This window comes from Gymnoscopelus microlampas, assembly GCF_963454915.1.
Source record: "Gymnoscopelus microlampas genome assembly, chromosome: 3".
NCBI lineage: Eukaryota > Metazoa > Chordata > Actinopteri > Myctophiformes > Myctophidae > Gymnoscopelus > Gymnoscopelus microlampas.
In genome coordinates, this window is record NC_139940.1 from 33,424,878 (window position 1) to 33,448,092 (window position 23,215).

The window sequence follows — 23,215 nt, forward strand, 5'->3', positions numbered from 1 at the left end:
ATATGGCAATTATTTTGATTTTGTCCGGACAAAAGATTTGAAGAACATTATTGTCCGCTGCAAATTATGCACTGCATCATTTATCAGTTTGTTCAGTTAATCAGTTTATGTTTGGAGCTTTAATAAACAACAGAAGTTGTTCAAAGATTGTGTCTCATGATGAGTCATTATCTGTTTGAGCCCAGGTGTTTTAATTTGAATATTTTATTAGGCAAAATACATTAAATACATTTAAAATACTTGTTTCCATTGAGGTCCCTAGTATTCTAGTCGTCAAATGGTTTTCATTTAGTCTGTAAGTTATGAATTCCTTCACAGTAAAAGTCTTAGTGTTAATATAATTCAAATTAGTGTACAATGAGGATTTTACAATGTAGGCTGCAGAAAAGAGAAAAAAAACAACTGCTAATGTTGAAAATGCAAAGTCTGACTTTTGGGGAGAAAGGATGCAATTACTGGGGGCGAGAAAAAAAGAGTAACTAAGAACTTTTGGCAGGGAGTAATAAGTAAAGTAACTACATTACTTTTTAAACAAGTAATATGTAATAAGTATTACTATGTTTTAGTAACTATCCCAACACTGTGTGTGTGTGTGTGTGTGTGTGTGTGTGTGTGTGTGTGTGTGTGTGTGTATATATATATATATATGAGGTGTGTTAAATGATTAGTCTTGTGGTGGAGCGGGTCAATGTTCATTGCTCTGTCATTGCAAAAGGTAGTTTTATTTTGTGTTGCAAGATTTATGTTTCTGCGTGTAGTAGAGATCACTGTTTTTATTTTGCTGTTATTATACCTTTAACAATAAGCTATGGTTGTATCTGATAAATAGAGAGATTGCGTTGTGAATCAGGTGTAACATACAGTATTCATACGCCTTTTAATCCTGGAGTTATACTGTAGTTATACTATTCATGTGCTCACATTTGTGTGTGTGTGTGTGTGTGTGTGTGTGTGTGTGTGTGTGTGTGTGTGTGTGTGTGTGTGTGTGTATGTGTGTGTGTGCGCGCACACGTGCATGTGTTTAGATGTGTACCATCGTAGTAGGCTGTTTCAGTGTGCTGTGTTCCTCCTCTGTAAGATTAAGTTAATGGCATTTACTGCTAGGCACTCAAATAGAGCGCACACACACACACACACACACACACACACACACACACACACACACACACACACACCTGGATTAGAATAGATTTCATGGGTTTAGTCGCAGTGTTTATACTTAGTGTGGATCAGGGACAGAACAACACCTGTCCTTACACTGCAAAACGGACAGCAAGATGTATTGTTATTAACTTGTTAATTGTTAAATTCTTGACATTAGCTTCATTGCATAATCTTCAGATTAACAAATTATTAATTTGCACTTTATAAGTGTCACACAAAAGAAGTGCAAATGCAGATGCGAGGCATTGTGAGCTTGTAGATCGGCTATTTTCACTGTTTTAAAATGTTCAAATTAAAAAAGGAACGGTTTTGGACGTAATAAAGTTTCCACCCAACTGCAATTAAATGACTGAAATGTCCACAACTCTATACCTGTGTGTGCCTCCAGTGTCAACATGGACGTAGCAGAGTTCCGTCGCAGGGGGAAGGAGATGGTAGACTACGTGGCCGACTATATGGAGAACATAGAACAACGCCAGGTGTACCCAGATGTAGAACCAGGCTACCTGCGTTCCCTGATCCCTGCTGAGGCACCACTGGAGCCTGAGACCTATGAGGATGTTGCAAAAGATATAGAGAGAGTCATCATGCCTGGGGTCAGTTCACTCTTATTATTATTATTCATTTTTAAACACTTTATTAACAAATTGCAAACAGTACAGCAAGTGCAATTACGCAATGCTAAAAGGATAAAAAAAGCTCCATTGACTATTGTGGTCCTATGTATTCAATTCATCATCAAGACATACAAGACAATACAATACAAATCATCATCAATACCAGGAGCAATAAACGGTACATTTACAAAAAACTACGGGGGTGTAAGTGATATGTGATATTTGTTCGCTAAAATAAGTGTTAAATAGCTATATAGTATATAGTAATCTTTGCTACTGAGTGTTTGTTCTGTAACAGGGGTTACAGAACTAGTTCTTTAGTAAACAGTAAATACATTGTCAGGTTGGCGTACCAATTCTATCTAATCAGGTGAGAGTTACAGAACTAGTTCTTTAGTAAACAGTAAATACATTGTCAGGTTGGTGTACCAATTCTATCTAATCAGGCGAGAGAACTGATAGAGGATACAGGATAAACAAATTCAATTGGAAGTCATGGGAAAAGAAAAGAGAATACAAAATTGGAACTAGAACATTATCAAATTGAAGCCGATAAATTATCTTTTGTGTTATGTGTGTAAATTCTGAAATGTACTACACAAATATTAAATGTAATGTTATGCTACAAAAAGAACAGTCCTGTTGATAAACACAATCACATAGCACAATTACATGCGAATTATTAAACTTCAGAAACCAATCCTTAAGTTCCTTAAGATACTCAAAACCTGAGACATTTCATGTGGAAAGTTATCTCAACATTCTGAAGTCCTTTTCATTTGCCTCTACTAGCTACAGTAACTAAAATCAAATGCTTTAGTTTGAAAGGACGTGTACTATAAGTGAATGAACTAAGAAGACAAGGCTCATGCTGGATTCAAAAGCAATAAGGGACCAGTCGAAATTTACAGAAGGGGTTCCCTGGAGGAAAATAGGGGAGGGTCATGCCTTTCTAATTTTAGTACAAGGGAGGGTCAGCTCATTTTACTTTGAATCCAAGGGAGGGTCATGCAATTTTGAATTGATAAAATAGTTTTTTATATAGGCTACCTTTTTAGTACAGCAGAACAGTGGTCAATGACCCCTCTCTATTTCAAAGGATACAAAGGATTCAAATCCAGTAACATCTTGGTCTATTTAGAATCAATGACGGTCGTTAACATGCCATCAACGCACAGCGAGTGTGAACGACCCAGTCAAATCTATTCAGCGTCTTAACGATGGTGGTTGAACAATTAAGCAACACTTCAACAGGTGTTAGGCATATTAGAGAGATACATTATCCCAATTTCCAACACAGAGATATCCTCTTTTAAGTGTGTTTTTGTTGCTCATAGAATTACATACACCAGGTAGGTTACAATGACCAGTTTATAACTGGATATTCATAATCATTTGAAGTAATTCTGTGCATGTGATTAATTTGGATCTATATGGACAGTTGTGCAGATGCCAGCCTAGCTCCACAAGTAAAACCAGAATCATCAGGCCATAATTGATAGCCTAATTTGTTACATGTAGGCCATGGGTTTTCAACTGATTATGAACCAGGGACCACCACCCTGACTGAGAATCAACCTGGGGACCACTGTTGTGTTGGGAGGGGGATATGGGCGTGGTGTGGGGGGAAAAGCTTGAAATTAAATAATGACTGTTAAGGCCTTCATTTAATTTGTTAATTCGAGGTGAATTAAATTAAAGCCCTTAACAGTCTATATTTAACTGAGATTATGCTAGTAGTCCAGAGCTCAGAAAAGATTGAGAATCACTGATCCATTCCTTTCCCATGGTTGCCCCTATTCTGTTCTCTTAACCTTCCATATTAAACTCATGTTAACTGATTCATTGCAACATATACTGTATGAGCAAGCATGTGCAATTGATATCGGCACATTTCCTTGAAATCCGACTTCCAAGTAACAGACAACATTTATGCATCATCATACATCATATTGTTTCTCAACTAGTGGTCGATAAAATAAAATATAATACAAATCTTCACTTTCCTACATTACTAAATGCATGGTCAGGGACCACATGCAATACCTTCACGGACCACCAGTGGTCCACAGAACACCAGTTGAAAACCCATGATGTAGGCAACAGTGTAGTCACTGTAGTTAATAATTAAAAGTGCAGAGTGACAAAAGTTGTAAACTACTGAATACCAAATACTCAACTTTCTTCAATCTGACCAGGATTCAATGGGTTTCCCACATGTAAGTTGAGAACACTGTCCATTCTGCTACCACTACAGACACTACACTGTGCATTTAGCAAGACTGACTACAGTAATGTTCTAATCAATGTGGAAAGCAAAACATCGGACATATTATGAGTTTTAAATGTCATGTTGTTGTATTTGATGGGGAGGGTTAGGTCTGTCAAGATACACTAATTTCACGATACATACATGATGTTGGGCATATGATATTGATATGATACATTATTAATGTTCTTTTCTCATGTATCATCAAAATTGGCCATCATCTTTAGTTTAAAATAACAATTATAAATAACTTTAAAAAACAATTACAAAGTGTTTTGTACAAACAAATAAATACATTTGTGCAAGCTTAAGGGAGAAGTGAAGTTCTCACTAACTATAAAGGAGGACACATAGACACTAATATAACAAATATAATATAACACTGCATAACTATAAATTCCACAATATTTTTGTCATCTGGACTTTACCAACCAAGTGCAGCCTAGTTATTTCCAACAGCTCAAAAAATATATATAATACCAGATACAGTATAATACCATGTAAGCCATCTTAGATTAGATAGGCCTACTGTATTTGAGAGTGCAGAGGCATAATTGCTTTTATGCATGTCACATTAACAAGCTTCAACAAGCAGCAGCTGACACACAACACCTCCCCTCTGCAGTGCTTTAAACTGAAAGTGACTGGAGTCTGTTTCATTTCTCTCCAAAATACCTTGAATATGACGGAAGACATGATTAATAATTACTGTGATTATGATAAGCTTTACAACTTTCACCGGCACATTTTTTTTAAAATTTTTAATAAAATTTGAAATGTCGTTTAAAAGAGAAATAATAGCACACTTGTTCCGGCCGAGCCGCACGTTTTGATCTATATATTACTGCTGCCCTAACCAAGGGAATTTGAATTGTCACTAACTGTACTTTCAATTGTATATGATTGTTTTTCTAGGTCACCCACTGGCACAGCCCATACTTCTATGCCTACTTTGCAGCAGCCTCCTCTTACCCTGCCATGTTGGCTGACATGCTTTCTGGAGCCATTGGTTGCATTGGATTTTCCTGGGTAACAAACATTACTTTTATTGTTTTACTTCTGTTTATTTCTGTATTTTAAGTTAAGATTCAGGTGAACATATCTAAAAGGTCAAATATAATAAAAGTGAAAGGACACACCACCGCAGAGCGCAGATCTCTGCCAGGCCAGACGGCCTACGTAAATCTAGCCCAAATATGGAGTTTCACATTGCTCCAGACTGACATGATATTGATGACAGTCAAACGTTCTGACCCCTTCAGAACCATACCATAAAAAGCTGTTTGACGTTCATTGTCACATGACTCCCAAGATTTCCTAGAGCCCAAGGATACAACAAGTTTTTTACGACACTTGCAAACAAAAGCGTTGTCAGAACACATTATGAGAAATGGTTATAGTGAAAAATATACCAGTGAAAGATGAAATCCCAAATTACTTTTGTTGAAATGAAAATGTTACACAGGATGACTTTAAAAACAATGGAGATTCTAAAGAAAATGAGGCTTACTGTTTTTATTTTGTATCTGTCTTGTTTACCTATTTATTTAATTTGTGATAACTTTTGTTTTCATTACTCTTGTCTTGTTACACTTGATTTAACAACTTGAACGACAGCATGCCTATTCTGAAGAGATTTGGAGTAGACAGTAAAAAAAAAACTGTCAAAGTACAGTTGTAACTCAGGTCCGGTTCTCTAAGACTAGAGGGTTCAAGTGGTTAATCTGGGAGGTCATTCAATTCATCTTATTGGTTCATATGTTTAGGCTGCAAGTCCGGCCTGTACAGAGCTGGAGACTGTGATGTTGGACTGGCTTGGAAAAATGCTCCAACTACCTGAGGCTTTCATTGCTGGTACCAAAGGACAAGGTGGAGGTGTCATTCAGGTCAGTGTCTCTGTGTAAGGTACTGTAGCACTTGAGGGCATCAAAGTAATCCTAAACTAGGGTTAGATCCAGTATCTGCATTAATATTACACAGAAAAGTGGTTTAATGCCGCTGTCAAAGCCTTCCCAGACCTGAGTTGAGTTTGTGTGTCTTCTGTCTCTGTGGTGATGTGTGGATGGAGGTGTGTGTGTGTGTGTGTGTGTGTGTGTGTGTGTGTGTGTGTGTGTGTGTGTGTGTGTGTGTGTGTGTGTGTGTGTGTGTGTGTGTGTGTGTGTGTGTGTGTGTGTGTGTGTGTGTGTGTGTGTGTGTGTGTGTGTGTGTGTGTGTGTGTGTGTGTGTGTGTGTGGCAACAAATGGGCCCCCACTTAACACAGAATAATGGATAAAATGAGGGTTGTGACAGTGCTTTGCCAGCCTGTCATTATAGAGCATCTACCTACTGTACACTACACTGAAGCAGTTATCGACTGTTGAAGTATCAAACTAATTGATTTAATCGATTTGATAAAATACTCGATTAATAATCGTTCCCTATTTTGAGCATTATCGTGTCATTAAAGGCATTTCTTTCATTTCTTTTTTTAATGTGAAAATAGCCTCACTCACATCTGTGAGCATGTAAATCAGACATTTTCTCTACTTTTGCATGACACCATTGTGTGACAAAATATAAAATAACGCTATAAGTGGTAAATTGATTCGTTGATATATAAATGTAGTGTGTATGGGGGTAATTTAGTGATTAATTATCATTAAATGTCATGAATATCAATGAAATTATATATCACCAGTTTAGCTGTTTTTTTTTTGTTTAAGATATTTTTTGGGGCTTTTATGCCTTTAATTGGACAGGATAGTTGGCTGACAGGAAATGGGGAGAGAGATGAGGGGGAGACATACAGCAAAGGTCGTCGGGAACGGGAGTCGAACCTGCGACACACTGGATTACCAGTTTATGTGGTACGCGCCTGGACCTCTAGGCCAGCGGACGCCCCAGTTTACCTGTTTTTAATACAGATCAGTCTCATAAACTCTGAAGGATTTTGAATTCTTGGCTGAGGCAGGGTCATAGATCATCCAACAATATACAAAAGACAAACAAGTTTTATTTCTAATCAAGGAAGTGTATTAACTCAAAGGCATAAGCCATAGGAAATATTAATGCCGTACAAGATGTCATTTCTGCTGTGGTCCCTGATTAGAACTTTATGTGCTAAAAATGGTATACTACTTGTTGTGAGCTCCTAGACAGAAAGAGATAGAAAGAGGGGAAGGTAGGTGAGGGCTGAAAAGAAATAGAGACAGTAGTTAAAGAGCCCTGTCAATAAGTTGATGAAAACAAGCCTAATACACATACAATCCTATTGCCGTTGCACATCAGATGATGGGAACAGACCTGTGATTGACAGGGGTCACTTCTCAAGTAGCGTTCTGGGGCTGTTTTTTTCGCCTGCCTGGCTTTCTTCGACACTCCTTAAGTGCCAGCAAATCTTCACTGTTAACAACAGTCGTCTTTATGCTGGGTAGAACAACCTTTCTTCGACACTCCTCAAGTGCCAGCAAGTCTTCACTGTTAACAACAGCCGTCTTTTATTCTTCTTTAGAGTCTATATTCTTCACGAAAGAGAGATTGTAGGTGATACTTTCTCTCTCGACTTTCCACTTTCCACTTTCCACTGTCCACTTTCCACTGTCCACTTTCCACCTTCCACTGTCCACTTTCCACTTTCCACTGTCCACTTTCCACTTTCCACTTTCCACTTTCCACTGTTGTGTTGAAAGGCACAACTTTGATTCCTTTGCAGTAGATGAACGCAATATGTAATGACTTGAAAATGTCAATGAATCTTGTAGTTCCCATTCAAATTGAACAAAACAAGAATACGCCTAGCTGACACTAAGACAAGAGAAGGGGAGGATAACATAGATAAGACCAGACAAGACGAGACCTAGACTGGACTGGGTGTTGGTCATAAAGAGATGGTCTTTTATTCTCCATCCTAAATACCATGTGAAACTCAATCCTCTCCCTGTCATTGGCTGAAACACAGGAAGGTATGTTTAGAAAGAAAGGGGGGAAAGAAGAGAAATCTGAGCCCACAACAACAACTTAACTCAACCTAAAGTCGATTCTCTTACAAGGATCTATTCATTATATTATCGATATTCTCCCATTGTAACTTAGTGTCACGCATCTGGTTCCTATTTAAAAAGAATATTGGAAATATATTGGAAATATGATGAATAATGAATAATAATAATAATCAAATGATAATATAAATGTACCTTCATGCATAAGTGAAAGTATGATAAACAGTTGTACTTAATCATACTTGAATGTTACAAATATAACAGCAAGCTTACACAGTAGGACACGTAATAACCACTTGTTTAATATGGATGATTAACTATGAACGTATGAAACGAACTCTGCCTCAATTCTTTGAGGAGTGCTTGAGGATCGATGATCTCAAGGTCATAGGTCGCAGGCCATTTGGTTGGAAGCGGAGCTCTCCCTGTGACAGCTAACTGTCACAGACTGCAAATTATGGCATTATTTCCAGTTAAATTTGTCCCCAAGTTGTGTCCTGATATCATGGTTCCATGTCAGCAACATTGTCAATCCTAGTCAGTGGGTCTAGGAAACTCTGTGTGTATGTCCGTGCACATTAGTATATCTGTGCGTGCACGTGCACGTGTACGTGCGTGCAGGGCACGTAGACTGCAGGATGTGTGTAAACAGAGCTGTTTGGGGCATTTGACCTCTGGGGTCAACGGCTCCTTCTTCATATGCTTGTAGAGTTTTGTTCATATGCATCAGCAAAAATGGAGATCCAGTTTGGATCGGTGAATGGTTTGATCATAGTGGAATATTCAATTGATAAACCCTCCCCCAAAGCTACTACATGAAACATAACAAAAATATGCATTAAAAAAATCTACCCCTTTATTCTTTGTTTCCTTTTTTTTTAAATTATTATTATTATTTATATATAAAGATGAATATAAATGCTAATGACATCCAACAGCTCAGAAGTCATGCCTGTTGCGATACAAGCAATTAGTCTAGCGACTGTCTGGTGAAAAATTCAAGCTTATTGATTGAATCTTCTAAGAAATTGATTGACTTGCTTTGTTTTTAATGCCCCCTGAAGCCGTCATGCTCAGTTTGTGCTGTCATGTGATGTTAGCTTGGTTGTACGATGACTCATAGTACCCAAACAGAATGAGTTTGTCCTCTGATGATGTGCTATATCAGTGAATAGACACGCTTTCTGTTAGGATCAAAGGCAATTTGCAAGAGAATAACAGGCTGATATTTTAATGGAAAATGAGGATACTCTGGTTCGGTTCATCTGATTTGTGTACATCTTCTTTTAAACAGACGTGTTTAAAAACATACAGTATACTTTACAGTAGATAAGATTTTATTTTATGTGGTATCATCATAAACTAATGGACTAATGGAAGGACATTTTAAAAACGAACTATGATACTGTAAGGAACAATGAATAACTAACAAAGTATTTGACTAATTGCTTTATAGTTTTTGCTGTACTTTATACTGTACATTCAAACGATTTAGCAAACATATTTCACTCTTGTTTCTCTCCTGGAACTAAGAGGAGAGCAAAACGTACAGTATGATGTGATATTGATTACCATGAAAACATGGCATGTGATCATTCTATGACATTCATTTTGTCATTCATAATCATAATCAAACTAATTTTACCCGCAGGGGACGGCCAGTGAAGCGACCCTGATGGCCCTGCTAGCTGCTCGCTGTAAAACAGTGCGACGGGTCCAGGCCTCTGAACCGCAACGCACAGAGGCTCATATCATCTCCAAATTGGTTGCCTATACCTCTGACCAAGTAAGAGCTAAAGCACATAGCAAAGAAACACTTCTATGTTAATGCAAATTGTCATTCACCTGACCCCACTTTAGATTAGATAACAAGCATTCACTGTTGATGGTGGAACAACAGTGCAGCTGCATTCTTTCAAGAATGTAAACAGGTGGTTACTAGTGAAAGAGCAATCTGGTAATACAGAGTGACAGTTGGGCCAGCCTGACATTAGCTACTGTAGACCTTATCAGGTTTAATACAAGACTACCATCGTTTGGGAGTTGCCTCAGGGAAACGCAGACCTTTACAAGGATATAGCAGTCAGTTGATTTGCTCCTCCCAGTTTCTTCCATTTTCCTATTTGAACAAAGATCTGCTTTAGAATTGTATCGTCTTCGTTGTGCTTTTACAGTTTATATCTGGCATGAAATAACATAATAACATGTACTATTTACTGTTTACATTTTAGTTGAATTGATGAATTGTCCCACAGTTATTACTCTGGCTGTAGTGTATGTCCAAAACTCTCAAAGTATAATGTTTATGAAAACATGCAATAAAGCTGCAACTTCTTTATCTGCTCTAACTCTCCAGTCTCATTCATCAGTGGAGCGAGCTGGTCTGATAGGTGGTGTTATCATGAAGAAAATCCCAACAGATGACACCTACGCTGTCAAAGGAGAGACGTTAAAAAGGATGGTGGAGGAGGACAAGGCAGCAGGACTCATCCCGTTTTATGTAGGAAAACACAAATATTTACACTTAGCCTACAGAACTATATGCAAGCACACATACAGTATCTAAATGGACACACGTTTTTCCACTACATGTCCACACGATGTCTTATTCACCATCATCTAAAGCGCTGTAATTTAAAATGCAGCATTTTAGTCCTAAGAACTCCATCAGATATGTTATAGTCACATCATTTAGATTGTCACCTGTACCCTATATTTACATGACATTATTGAATTGTATTATCGAGTAGATAGCTCACTGGACATACCTGATATAAAATAACCTTCGTTGAACGTACGCACAGTACGTATATAGTATACCTTGCAACCACATACATCAGTGGTTCCCAAACCTTTTAGCTCAAGAACCAGTTGCTAGTTTGGCTCCCAAACTAGCAAAAATAGCCGATCTGCTATTTTCACTACTTCTTAAAAGCTTTTTATTCTATTTTTGGGATTTAAAAAAATAAATAAATTATAATATATATATATATATTTTAAATATAATATTTTGGGGGCGGTGTAACCGCCCCCTATAAGTGAGTTTTGGACACTGGCCAATCCTGCACCGTGATTGGCCAATAGTCTACAACGCAGTCTACAACCCTAACCCTTCCACAGTCAATGCAAATCTATGCTTTTGCAAAGTCAGCCAATCACATTACAGCTAGTGTCATCACCACTAGCTGTAATGTGATTGGCTGACTTTGCAAATTCAGGACTGTGATTGGCTAGCGAAACACATGACACATGTGCAGCCCTATGAATAGCAGTATGGACTTAAAAAAAAAGTCATGTTGTGATGACCACACACCGCCCACTTCACACTGGGTGTGATTTTTTTATTACATTTATACAATTATTATTATTATTATTTTTGAATGTTCTCAAATTTATGAAGAATTGTATCCAAAATGAGTGCCGACCCACTGTTTTGGAAACACTGACATACATCACCTGTCTCTGTTCAACACAATGACACCCCTGCCCTCAGGTGGCCGGTGAAGCTGAGCATATACATTAGCCTGAGGACTTTGTGAAAGGCTGTTATTTGTAGCAGCTTGCTCCTGCCAAACCTAATGAGAGTGTATCTGGTTAGAGACAATAGTCCCTGTCACACCTGGACCCACAGATCACTATCAGTGAGCGATCCCTTCAATAACGAGCACTATTATAGTCAAGGAGGCTTACGGTGGTCAGGATACATATATCTGGATCATCTCGGTTTATCTGAATGGTTACCTGTGGCTGTGTGCTAATGAGAAAGGAATATGAAAAGGAAAGGAATATGAGTTATGTGTATAAGGCTATGCATTTGTCAGAGTAGATCATTGGGGAGGGGGGGGGTATATTGGCTGGGACATTTTATTTTTATTTTCACAAGCAGGCCAACGAGCAAAATCCTATTTAACTATTTCTGTTGCACATCTGATGTTCTTGTGATTGTGTAGATTTCATGAGGGTTTTCACTATCTAGACTAGATAACATAGACTAGAAAAGATAACATATTTGAAAGAAAGAGTACAAATCATTTGTTAGGCAAAAGACCACTTTCTTCTTTTTTACGTGCGGGTGGCAATGGATTTCCTGATTTGTATGTTTATATCTTTCAGTTCTGTGCAACTCTCGGCACAACTCCATCATGTGCTTTTGATCACATCACTGAACTTGGGCCCATATGTGAGTAGAATTTACAGAAAGCTATTGACAGAATGACAACCTGTGAAAAATGTGTAATAAATACAATATGAAATATTGTACCAATGTCTGCTTCTGTGCTCCAGGAAAAGGTCAGGAGGAACAGGTCCTCTTACTATTGTTCTTTAACTGGGTTGTCCATATCTATTCCAGGTAATTCTGAGAAGATCTGGATGCATATTGATGCGGCATACGCTGGGAGTGGATTCATCTGTCCTGAATTCAGACCTTTACTGAATGGTGTTGAGGTGAGGATATGTAGAAATCATACATAACATTAGTGATCCACTCAAATGTTCAAGATGTATGGACTTCTTGGAATTTTTCTTTAATATAGTAAAACATTATGTAGTGAGTGTTTACATAAAAATAGGTGGTGCTGAATGACTACTGCCTTTTTCTTTTCAAGACAAAAATACAATGCATTATATCCAGCTGTTTCATTTTAATAAGGCGTATTATTAATGTGAAGTGTGCAAGAGTGAGTAAAAGGCCAAAGAGTCAGTGGGACTATCAATGTGGCTTTTGATGTTGCTGTGGTGGTTTTGTCTCCTCATAGCTGAACACTGAGCAGGGAAACAGAGATAAGGACACAGTCATTTCCTGAAGAAGCATCAGAGACTTTTAGATAAAACGTGCTGCTTTTCCTCGGCAAAGAAATATCACTGTTTATTAGACACACAAGTTCAAACCGAGGAAGTCTCTCTCTCTCTCTCTCTCTCTCTCGCTCTCTCTCTCGCTCTTTGTGGAATAATTTAGGTATCAGTTTATTTTCTTGTGTTCTCTTCTTATTGTCATTAAATAACTTTCTAGGAATGGAACAAAAGAGCTATATAACTGATTGGTTGCTTTGTTTTGTTTTTGAAGTTTGCAGACTCTTTCAACTTCAACCCCCATAAATGGCTTTTAGTCAACTTTGACTGCTCAGCTATGTGGTAAGTTGACAACCTATCACACAATAAGCTTGAAAATGTCTGGTTCTCTTTCAAAATAAACTCTTGTGGGCCTACACAGTTTACCTCATTATTTATCTTATTTATGTACATGGCTGCTATCCTGTGTCTGGAAGGCAGGGACCTTAGAGACGTACACAGACATTTTAGGGGGCAGGGGCTCAAGAAATCACTCACCCCACTGACAACGCATGTCCAATCTGAGGTTGTCACCTCGCCTGCCATTCAAAATCAGTCAACATGAGATAGACAGCAGTGACTTAAATATGTGCCGTATCGGATTGGTATTGTTCGTTATCGGATCTGTATTAATGCTGCCTGATCGGAATTGGATCGCAAGTGAAAAATCTTGATTGCAGCACCTCTAGTTATAATGCCATAGCATGGGAGGACGACGATGTATAAAGCTGCTATCTCATGCCAACACTAATTATATTCACCTCCAAGCTAATAATGTATAAAGCTGCTATCTCCTGCCAACACTAACATGTCTATCAGATTATACTTTATACAGTGTTTCATTATCGTTTGAATGCATACAGTACTATCATGCTTATTCAGAAACCTTTGAGCTATAATGACCAGTATGTATTGTATACATTGTTGACGTAAATAGAACTGCGCCTCCCATCTGCCCCTTCTATCAACAGCACACAAACAGAAGTATACACTAACTTCCTATCCCAGATAAATTGCTAAGACAGGATCAGGTCACTTGACACACTGGAAATTACTAATATAGCCTACGAGGCAATATTGATAAAGTAATTTTGTTGTGGCATGAGTGTTGTTTCTCATTCTAATGGTACAGTGACATTCCTTGTAGAGCTTAGTTGAGTGGAGGGTTCTGTGTTGGCTCATTGCATAGCATAAATGCAAATCCTAAAACAAAAGTGGATTACGGATAGTGAACCTCTTGACCCTCTCATGATGATGATTTCCTTATTTCATGGTTAGTGAATGGATGTTGATGTGACGATCTGTGCTGAGGGTTCCTAGAACTGCTCCAAATATCATCTGTTTTTATGTCTGGAGACTCCCGTCCAGGACAGGCTTCAGATGCATGATCTGATTGGCTCAGATCTGAACTCATTTGATTTGGCGTTAGGGACCCGTTGCGAACGCATGCCCTTGCTGACGAGTAGGGTTCGAACCCACAACCTTCCTCATGAAAGGCGTATGCTCTAACCACGATATTTAAGCTGTTTGTAATATGATTCTGAGCGCTATGATGTTTTCAGTTATGACATTTTTCATTTGTTCTACCGGTCAAAAAGTGTGGAAAACAAGAAAAGCGAAGTAAGATGTAAGCAGGACTAAAACAGCACAAGATAATTTCAATGGTATTGTACCTCTCTTATATTCTGTGAGTGAGACATTGCTGTTGTTTCCTTGTCCACAGGGTGAAGAGTAGAACTGACATCATTGGGTCCTTCAAGATGGACCCCCTCTACCTCACACATGAAAACCAAGATTCAGGTAGAGTTATTATTTTAAACTTTAACTTTAAGCTAAGCTGGAAGGTAAAATTGTCTGAACAATAGTTCAAATGGGTCCAGATGGAGGAGGGATGCTGATAGCTTTATTTTTCCTAGTAAATACCGGTCCATATTTATCGGTCAGATAAGAATTAATTACATCAATAAACGGAGGAAGGAAACGTGTTATAGTATTTGGGTTTATTCCAGAGAAGAGATCTTACAAGCGTTGGACATGCATAGTTCCAGATATTTTCTTCAGACATTAAAACAGAGATACAGAGTAATTATACACATAGCGTGGGGTAACGCCTTTCGTCATCACGTCAGCCATAAACCAAGGTTGGGGTATCGAGGTTAACCTGATATCTAATATTGTTGACATACCAGAAGGAGCCCATCAGACCAAAACAATGTTGCAGACTGCCGGTGAGGCACTGACACTTTTAACCATATTAACACATACAAATGGAAAATGGTACACTTTAGATCCATAAGAAAATGGTACAAAATCAGACCCATCAGATACCTTATAATTTGGTGTTTCTAATTGGTTTGCAGAGCGATAACATACTGTATATCGCAACTAAATATTAAACAACTATGGCTTTAGTGCTCATATTTTTAAGAAACGGCTGCAACTCTCCATAAATGCATTTGTGTGTACTGTACTTGTGAGCATGGGTAAGTATAGCCTGAAACAACTAAGTAGGCTACACACGAGAGAGAGAGAGAGAGAGAGAGAGAGAGAGAGAGAGAGAGAGAGAGAGAGAGAGAGAGAGAGAGAGAGAGAGAGAGAGAGAGAGAGAGAGAGAGAGAGAGAGAGAGAGAGAGAGAGAGAGAGAGAGAGAGAGAGAGAGAGAGAGAGAGAGAGAGAGAGAGAGAGAGAGTACAATCCGTTGGTCTCCCACTCCCGATGGAGAGAGATAATTGCAACAATGTCTGAACTGTGCAAATTAAATAAATATAGTGACAGCAATAAATCATCTTGTATTGACATCAAGCATCGCTTTGTGCGTGTGTACATGTATGTTTCTTTTAGTGCATGTGTTCCCTTAGATCGCAGAAGTGCAGTCTGACAGACAGACAAAAGCACTTTGTTGGCAGGTCACATTGGCCCTCGTTCAGACAATCTGAGCAGTCCAGCCTAATTAGATGTTATTAGCAACTAATAGCATGGGGCTCAAAAATAAAGAAACCGGCTATAACCACAAAGACCTACTGAAGCATGACAGTGATTTCTAAGTGGGTGGGAATAATTATACAGGTGATCACTGCCACATAGACTGAGTGGAAGCAATATAATAGGTTGAATATACCGTGAAGCTTAAAGGCGGTTACACACCGGCGAATATACGCAAAATTCGGACTCATTCCGAATAATGAAAAGACGCTTTTTCGCTTCGCTTTTTCGCTCCATGTAAGCTTGCATTGACTTTATAAGGTTTTTTTTTAAAAACGTATTATTTGCATGAAAAAAATCGCCCCGATGTGTAAGGACCTTAAAGCTTTATGTTGGTTGTATCGCTCATCCAATGGAGAGAGTAATTGCAATAAATCTAGTGTCTTCTGGTGCTTCAAATAACTTTATTGACATTGTCAATCAGTAGGTGTCCTCCCTGACACCAGGGTCTAAGTTTCTCAGTGGAAGAATAGGGATAGCTAGGACAATCTTGAGTCTGAAATACTCAGTTAAAATTACCTTGACACGGAACCAAATATTGAGAAGAGTTCAATACATTTTTTGTTTGATTGTAGCTTTAACTAAATGAATGCACTGTGTACTGTACATGAAATTAATACGGTGGATGGGGACGGTATGATATGATGGATGATTGTATATTCTCTACAACGCACCATAATCTGCATACAAGCCTATACTGTTAATCAAAACATGATTTAGCTACTGTATGCTACAGCCAAATGGTGTATGAGACTGTGAAGTGTCAAAGGAATTAATTAAAGTAAACATGCATTGAAGGTCACATTATGTATTTGAGCAGGCAAGTAATATATAAAGCAAACAAAGACTAGAATAAAACACATATCAATCATAATGGTTGAGCAAACAACATTTCACGTTTCAACTGCTAATGTCACGGCAATTCACATGACGCCTACAAGACATTTAAAACTGTTGGAAAACGTCTGATATAATCAGAACAATGGAAGGGGTATCAGCCTTCTTTTTATCCTTCCATCATAATGATGTTTTGTATGTGATAAAAATACTGTTTGTGTCTGATAATTGTTGACTGATCTATGATGGATATTCTTCAACTTTTGGATGTGTGACTAAATCCTTGTCTCTCTCTTCACAGGTCTGGTCACAGATTATAGGGTAAGAGGAATGATCATTTTTTTTAGTTTGTGTGGTTTCTCCAATACATTAAAGTGAGAGAATGTGTTGGGACTGATTTTTCCTCTCCTCTCCTCTCCTCTCCTCTCCTCTCCTCTCCTCTCCTCTCCTCTAATACAGCACTGGCAGATTCCAATGGGTAGAAGGTTTCGTTCATTAAAGATGTGGTTTGTCTTCCGCATGTATGGACTCACAGGCTTGCAGGATCACATCCGCAAGGTTGGATACCAATTCAGTTACTTACTGTCTATCTCCACCAATACATATTGTCATATACGTTTTTCCAAAGGTATCTGTAATTCCATTGCTGTGTTGTAAGCTATTGCAACAGATGGTGTGTGTCGTCCAGTCTAGTCCACCACTTAATGATTTAACATGAAAGTTTGGTTACTTGTGAGAAAATGTGTGTGCTTCCGTTTTAATGCCCTTTTTCTTCTCTCTCTTCCAATCTTCCTCCTGTCAAACAGATATGTCTGTTCTGAATTGCCTCTCTATAGTAAATGCCACTCTTTCTTCTGAACCCTGCCCTTTGCCTTATCCCCAAACCCCACCCTTCACGCACATCCTCTGTCAATCATATGTGACTAGATTGTACTGTTCACTTTTCATAATAAGATTTATTATAGAGCACCGAAGTCCCGACGTCACTTCCGGCTGCCGCTAGAGGGCGCTATCCCCCTGGGTCGCGGCGTTAATTTTTTTGTGTTGAAATCCCATAGGGGAATCTTAGATCGCCTCATATAAGAACTGTGTTTGAAAAATAAACAAACCAGACCGGCGATTTTACTCATATGGATATTAAGCATCTACTGAAGGTGGAAATGTACAAATTTACCCAGAGAGTAACACAATAGAAACGAGTCAAACCACCCAATGACTACATTTCCCATGAACCCATTTTAAGGCAGAATTCATTACATTTTCTCCAGAAACTGGCTGTATCAAATATGAATGAATATCATAAACGATACAGAGCCATCGCCCTGACAGAAACGCCCGGATGATTTGTTTATTTTTGGAACAGAGTTCTTATATGACGTGATCTAAGATTCCCCTATGGGGATTTCAACAGAAAAAAATAACGCCGCGACCCAGGGGGATAGCGCCCTCTAGCGGCAGTGACGTCAGACTTCGGTGCTCTATGTGTCTTCCATTTCTCCACCCTTCAATCCCTTCCCTTGTTGCCTCTTTTTACCGGGTCTCACATCTGCACATACTGTACGCTCCTTCCTCCCCCTTCATGTCAATCAAAGGATCCTGTTCTGTCTCTGCACTGTTTTAAATTAAATTAAGCATCAGTCTGTAGCAACATATACAGTGCACAAACCCGTGTCTACATCCATCTATCAAAAATAGATTGAAAGATCACAAAAATACACATGACATGCTTGTTTAGATGTTTATACAGTATGATGCTGGTGATTGCTAACAGGATTTGACATCTCTTGCATTCAGACTGTATGCTTAAGGAAATACTATTATTCATGTGAGAACTCTCTTTCCATTTTCTAAATGGGGGACAACAGTGTCATTATATCTATTTGATGTTTTAGTACAGTGGTTCTCAACCCTTTCTTGATCACCGCCCACTTAAAAAATATTGAAAGAATTTGCGGCCCACCCATCTGACCACCTAGCGGCTGCCGTGTGAAGTGCACACTTGGGTGGGCCGTGTGCATTTTCAGCATGTTTATTTCATAAACAAACCTTGGATAAATGGAACCGGTAGTATTCTTTAAGCTCTTATTTATTAGTATATATTTTTTATATTAATGTTATATTTTCAGTAAAATCTCAGTGTTTTGCCAATTATTTGGGGCCCCAGGCCACTTGCAATACCGCCACGGCCCTTCAGTGGGCCCCAGCCCACAGGTTGAGAACCATTGTTTTTTTAGTACATTAAACCTGAAAGTATGTGCTGACCTTTAGGTCCAACAGTCTGGGCAGCAGCCACCCACAGACAAAGGAAGCAGTAAAATGAGGCATTTGATTACAAAGACGTCATCTTTGACACATTCTAATTGCTGAATGATTAAATGATCAGGCAGCGTACAGTATAGTGGGAAAAATTACACAATCATTGAATGTAAGTTCATTATAATAGCTCACAAAACCTGTGTGGTGATGAATAATTGGCTGGGAATGAGGAAGCAAAAGCAGTGGTCTGGGTCTCCCGGTTGTTGGCCAGTGTTTGGCCTCATTAGGAACTAATTGTCATTGGATGTGTAATAATGTCTAACCCAGGGGTCTTCAATAGGGGGTCCGGGACCCCTAGGGGGTCCTCAGAGCTACTATAGGGGGTCCGCCAAATCTTTGTGTGATAGGATGTTTTTTTTTACATTAACCACTTGAACCTTAGCATCCCTATTCTGAGGGGAACATTAGCCGAAAATAGCAGATCTACAAGCTCACAACAAGAGGTTTGGTGTATGGGGGAAACGAAGCGAATCAAGTACTAAGTAGCCTATTGAAGGTTTAAGTGGTTAAATGTCTTTCTATGAAAAAGTTTAATCTGCAATACAATTTTATACAATATGGAGTGGGTGGTCTCTGCTTCTTCTCTCTCTTAGCTAGGGGGTCCTTGGCCTGAAAAACGTTGAAGACTGGGGCGGCAGTGGCTCAGGGGTAGAGTGGCCAGGTAGAGTGAACTGGAAAACCGCAAGGTTTCCAGTTTGATCCCGGGCTGGGGCACTCCCCTAGAGTTAGTGTCGAAGTGTCCTTGACCAAGACGCTGAACCCCTAATTGCTCCCGATGAGTAGGTTGGTGCCTTGCATGGTTTCCTCCGCCATCTGTGTGTGAATGGGTTAATGGCACAATCAATGTAAAGCGCTTTGGATAAAAGTGCTATATAAATGCACCATTTACCATTTACCATTTACCCCTGGTCTAACAAAATATTCAAGCAACTACATAAGTGTTGACTCTTACACACTCTGTCATTCTATGTCTATCTGTCTCTGTGTCTGTCTATCTGTCTCTGTCTGTCTGTCTGTCTGTCTGTCTGTCTGTCTCTCTCGCTCGCCCAACTCGCCCAGCTCGCCCAACTCAGCTCGCCCAACTATCACGGAGCCCTGCCGTTACTGCGTCTGTGTTGTCGGCAGGGAGCTGCTTGGGGCTCGTTTGCGTAGACCACGGCAGCGCTTGTTTCTTAGCAGACACCCTCCATGCAATCATGTGGACTCCATGAGTGGTGCTTGTCAATTATTGTGGCAGGATTGTGGCAGGATGAGTCACACCATATCAGAGCACAATGTTGCCATCTAGTGAATATAAAAGGAAAATACAACCTTCGCCTCTGTTAATGCTGATTGCGAACGCGGAAGGAGGCGCGCCAAAGGCGCGCCTCCGCCCAAGTGGAGCTTACTATGAAAGTCTGCTCGGCTTGTGTGTGTGTGTATCTGTCTGTCTGTGTGCAGTGCACTGCCTGGGTGCGGCCGACAGAGGGCGCCAGAGTGCAGCTACAGTCAAAACACAAACACACACACACACACACACACAGAGTCCTTAAATACACAATATTTTCGAGCTGCGTTCGCTTCCAGCGTTCGCGCGTCTTACTTGTATTGTTAACATTATTAGATACTCTCACTGAATGATACAAAAGACTTTCTTACTTCCATTCAACCAACTACTATCCTCATTATGCTGGACATTAATATTGCCCATTCATATACTGGTTGCTTAAGGCAGTATAGGTTCTGTTATGTAACTTGTATCATACAATAGGCTACAGTAACATTATTTGTTTAGAATGACACGTTCCATTGCATTGTTTGCACTGTGTGTAACTACTGTATTTGACCAGTATAAATAATGCCTAATTTATGATCTATCATGCAGCAAAAGATAAATCAGGCTTGATGCTTAACTTGTTCTGCTCTGCTTACAGCAAGTAGGCCTGGCCAAGGAGGTTGAGAGCTTAGTGAGAGCAGACAAGAGGTTTGAGATTTGTGCGGAGGTCGTCATGGGACTGGTCTGTTTCAGGCTGAAGGTAAGACCACATAACACATTGTTATAACTTATAGAGGCTTTTTCACTTTTAGAAACAAGACAGTTTTCTTTTTTAAGTGAGTTGAAGTTTTTAATGATATTGTATATTGGCATTTTATTCTGCCATGGACTCATTTGCATAAAGTATTGCAGAACTTTTAGCCGTGTTTAGCTTGTTTAGCTTCATTGGGATGTAATTGACATCCTTGGTGGATGTTTCTAAATGAGTGTGAAGTTCAATTTCCCATATCTATATATATAGTATGTGTAGAGAATATCCTTTCAACATCCTTTTAACTTATTCTACCTCCTGCCTCATCCTGCCATCACTCCTCTAAGGGCTCCAATGAGCTGACAGAGGCTTTGCTGAAGAAGATCAATCATGCCAAACGGATCCACCTGGTGCCATGCCAGCTATCCAGCCGCTTTGTCCTGCGCTTCGCCGTCTGTGCCCGCACCACAGAGTTACGCCATGTCCAAGAGGCATGGCAGCACATTGCCAAGCTGGCCTCTGACCTTCTAGGAGCTTCTTCACTGTCACAAAAGGCAGGGGAAGAGTTGCCTTGCTGTGCATGATGTAGGCCTACTTGATCAATGCAAATACTATATGTGTGACTCAAAATGTTTCTCATATTCAAACTGGTGACAACAGTGATATGTTCTTATTTCAGTTATTAAATTGCAGTTTCAATTTGTTTTCTGAATTGAAACTGAATTGGCAACAACCCTGCAATGATAGAATGATTATCATCTTGACTCTTGTGCATTTGCCATTGTCACAATGCAGGTATTTTTGTACAAATAAGGGACTGATATATTCTGTTTATTGTAATTAGAATAAAACATTAATACATTGCTATAAAATGGAAGGTGTGCTTGTCCTTTTTCTTGGAGGCTTATAATTTTCTCATAACAAAGTGTTAAATAACTATATTCTGATTGTAATCATTGTTAGAGTGTCTGTGTAGTAACGGGCCTACAAGGAAGGGGAGAACCCCTGTTGTTGATATTAAAATAAGATAATTGAGTATTAAAAAAACATTAACCACAGTGCCTCATCCCAACTATACACGAGAGATGGAGGAAAAAACAAAACTAACTATTTAGTACAGGTCCTAAAGGACTATCTTCCATAAAGTATAAAAAATGTTTAGCCTGGCATTGCCAGACTGATCACGTGGGATCACTCACATCATCTCTCCTTCGTGGAGAGAACGTGTGAGTGATCCCACGTGATCAGTCTGGCAATACCAGGCGAAAGAATTGGCACCATATTTCTTGGAAGAGGGCAGATTTCCCTTTGATGGCAAAAGTCAATTTCAAGTTGTACTTATGATTTCTGGGCATTGCCAAAAGCAGTGAAATATAGTGTGCTGTTCTCCACACATAAAATTGTACACATTGGTCTTGAAAATTGGGATCAAAACAGTGAAGTAGAGAAGCAGCAATATATGCTATATTAGCCACTTGTACTGTAATAACTCATATCTGGAATGAATTGTCTGAATCTGAGCTTCATGACAAACCTCCCAAGTTTCAACTGTTATTTCCACATTTAAGCCATTACACCAGGACAATGACACTCTTCGGATTCCCGACATCTTACCAAACATCTTACCAATGAATACAGTAGATTAAAGATATTTGACCACGTCCATCAGAATAATTTCTAGTTGGCATTAGGATTGAGTTGTCTAGGGTCTTTGAAATTAAACTTCTTATCTGTACTGTAGGTACTTAAAACTATATTTGATGGGGTATTATATTCTTTACACAAACCTTCAAAAGACAGAAGCACATCATTCTTATCATAATAGAGAATCTGAGATCTGAGTTGGCATCACCCCTGTCTGCCCATGATTTGCAGTGGTCGAAGAAGTACTCTATTTTTTACTTTCAATAAGTAAAAGTAGCAATAGCTCAATGTAGAAATACTTCAAATTCAAAATGATAATTGTATTTGAGTGAAAGTATAAAAGTATTGGCATCAGTAGGTATATACTTAATGTACCAAAAGTAAGAGTGCTCATCATGCAGAAGCCAGGTCCCATTTCACACATTTTTTCCAAAATATGAATATTTCCCTTATATTGAAAAGTTTTGAGAACCACTTTAAACAACAAAAGAAAATATCGAAACCAAGTGTGTAGAGGCACATTTAATTAACAAATAATCACATGATTTAATGTTTAATATTTTATTATTTTA

At 38.9% G+C, this 23,215-nt stretch overlaps 2 protein-coding genes across 3 annotated transcripts in view; both read left to right on the forward strand.

The window, feature by feature from the left end:
* The window catches only part of LOC311041585 (aromatic-L-amino-acid decarboxylase-like), a 76,520-nt gene extending 54,793 nt beyond the window's left edge, over positions 1-21,727 (forward strand). For both annotated transcript variants that reach the window (XM_084052021.1, XM_084052022.1), the window contains 4 exons: positions 16,979-16,998; positions 17,137-17,235; positions 20,907-21,008; positions 21,347-21,727. In XM_084052021.1, coding sequence (XP_083908147.1) covers positions 16,979-16,998; positions 17,137-17,235; positions 20,907-21,008; positions 21,347-21,583 — 458 coding nt within the window. In that variant the 3' untranslated portion in view covers positions 21,584-21,727. The remainder of the gene's footprint in view (positions 1-16,978; positions 16,999-17,136; positions 17,236-20,906; positions 21,009-21,346) is intronic.
* Positions 1,434-15,736, forward strand: LOC311038631 (aromatic-L-amino-acid decarboxylase-like; the record flags this gene model as incomplete). The annotated part of the gene is made up of 10 exons (XM_084048203.1): positions 1,434-1,760; positions 4,966-5,079; positions 5,817-5,936; positions 9,680-9,814; positions 10,385-10,528; positions 12,142-12,208; positions 12,380-12,474; positions 13,094-13,161; positions 14,582-14,658; positions 15,717-15,736. Exons 1-10 carry the CDS (start codon positions 1,560-1,562, stop codon positions 15,734-15,736), a joined length of 1,041 nt encoding a protein of 346 aa, XP_083904329.1. The 5' UTR covers positions 1,434-1,559.
* Positions 21,728-23,215: the final 1,488 nt, after the last annotated feature.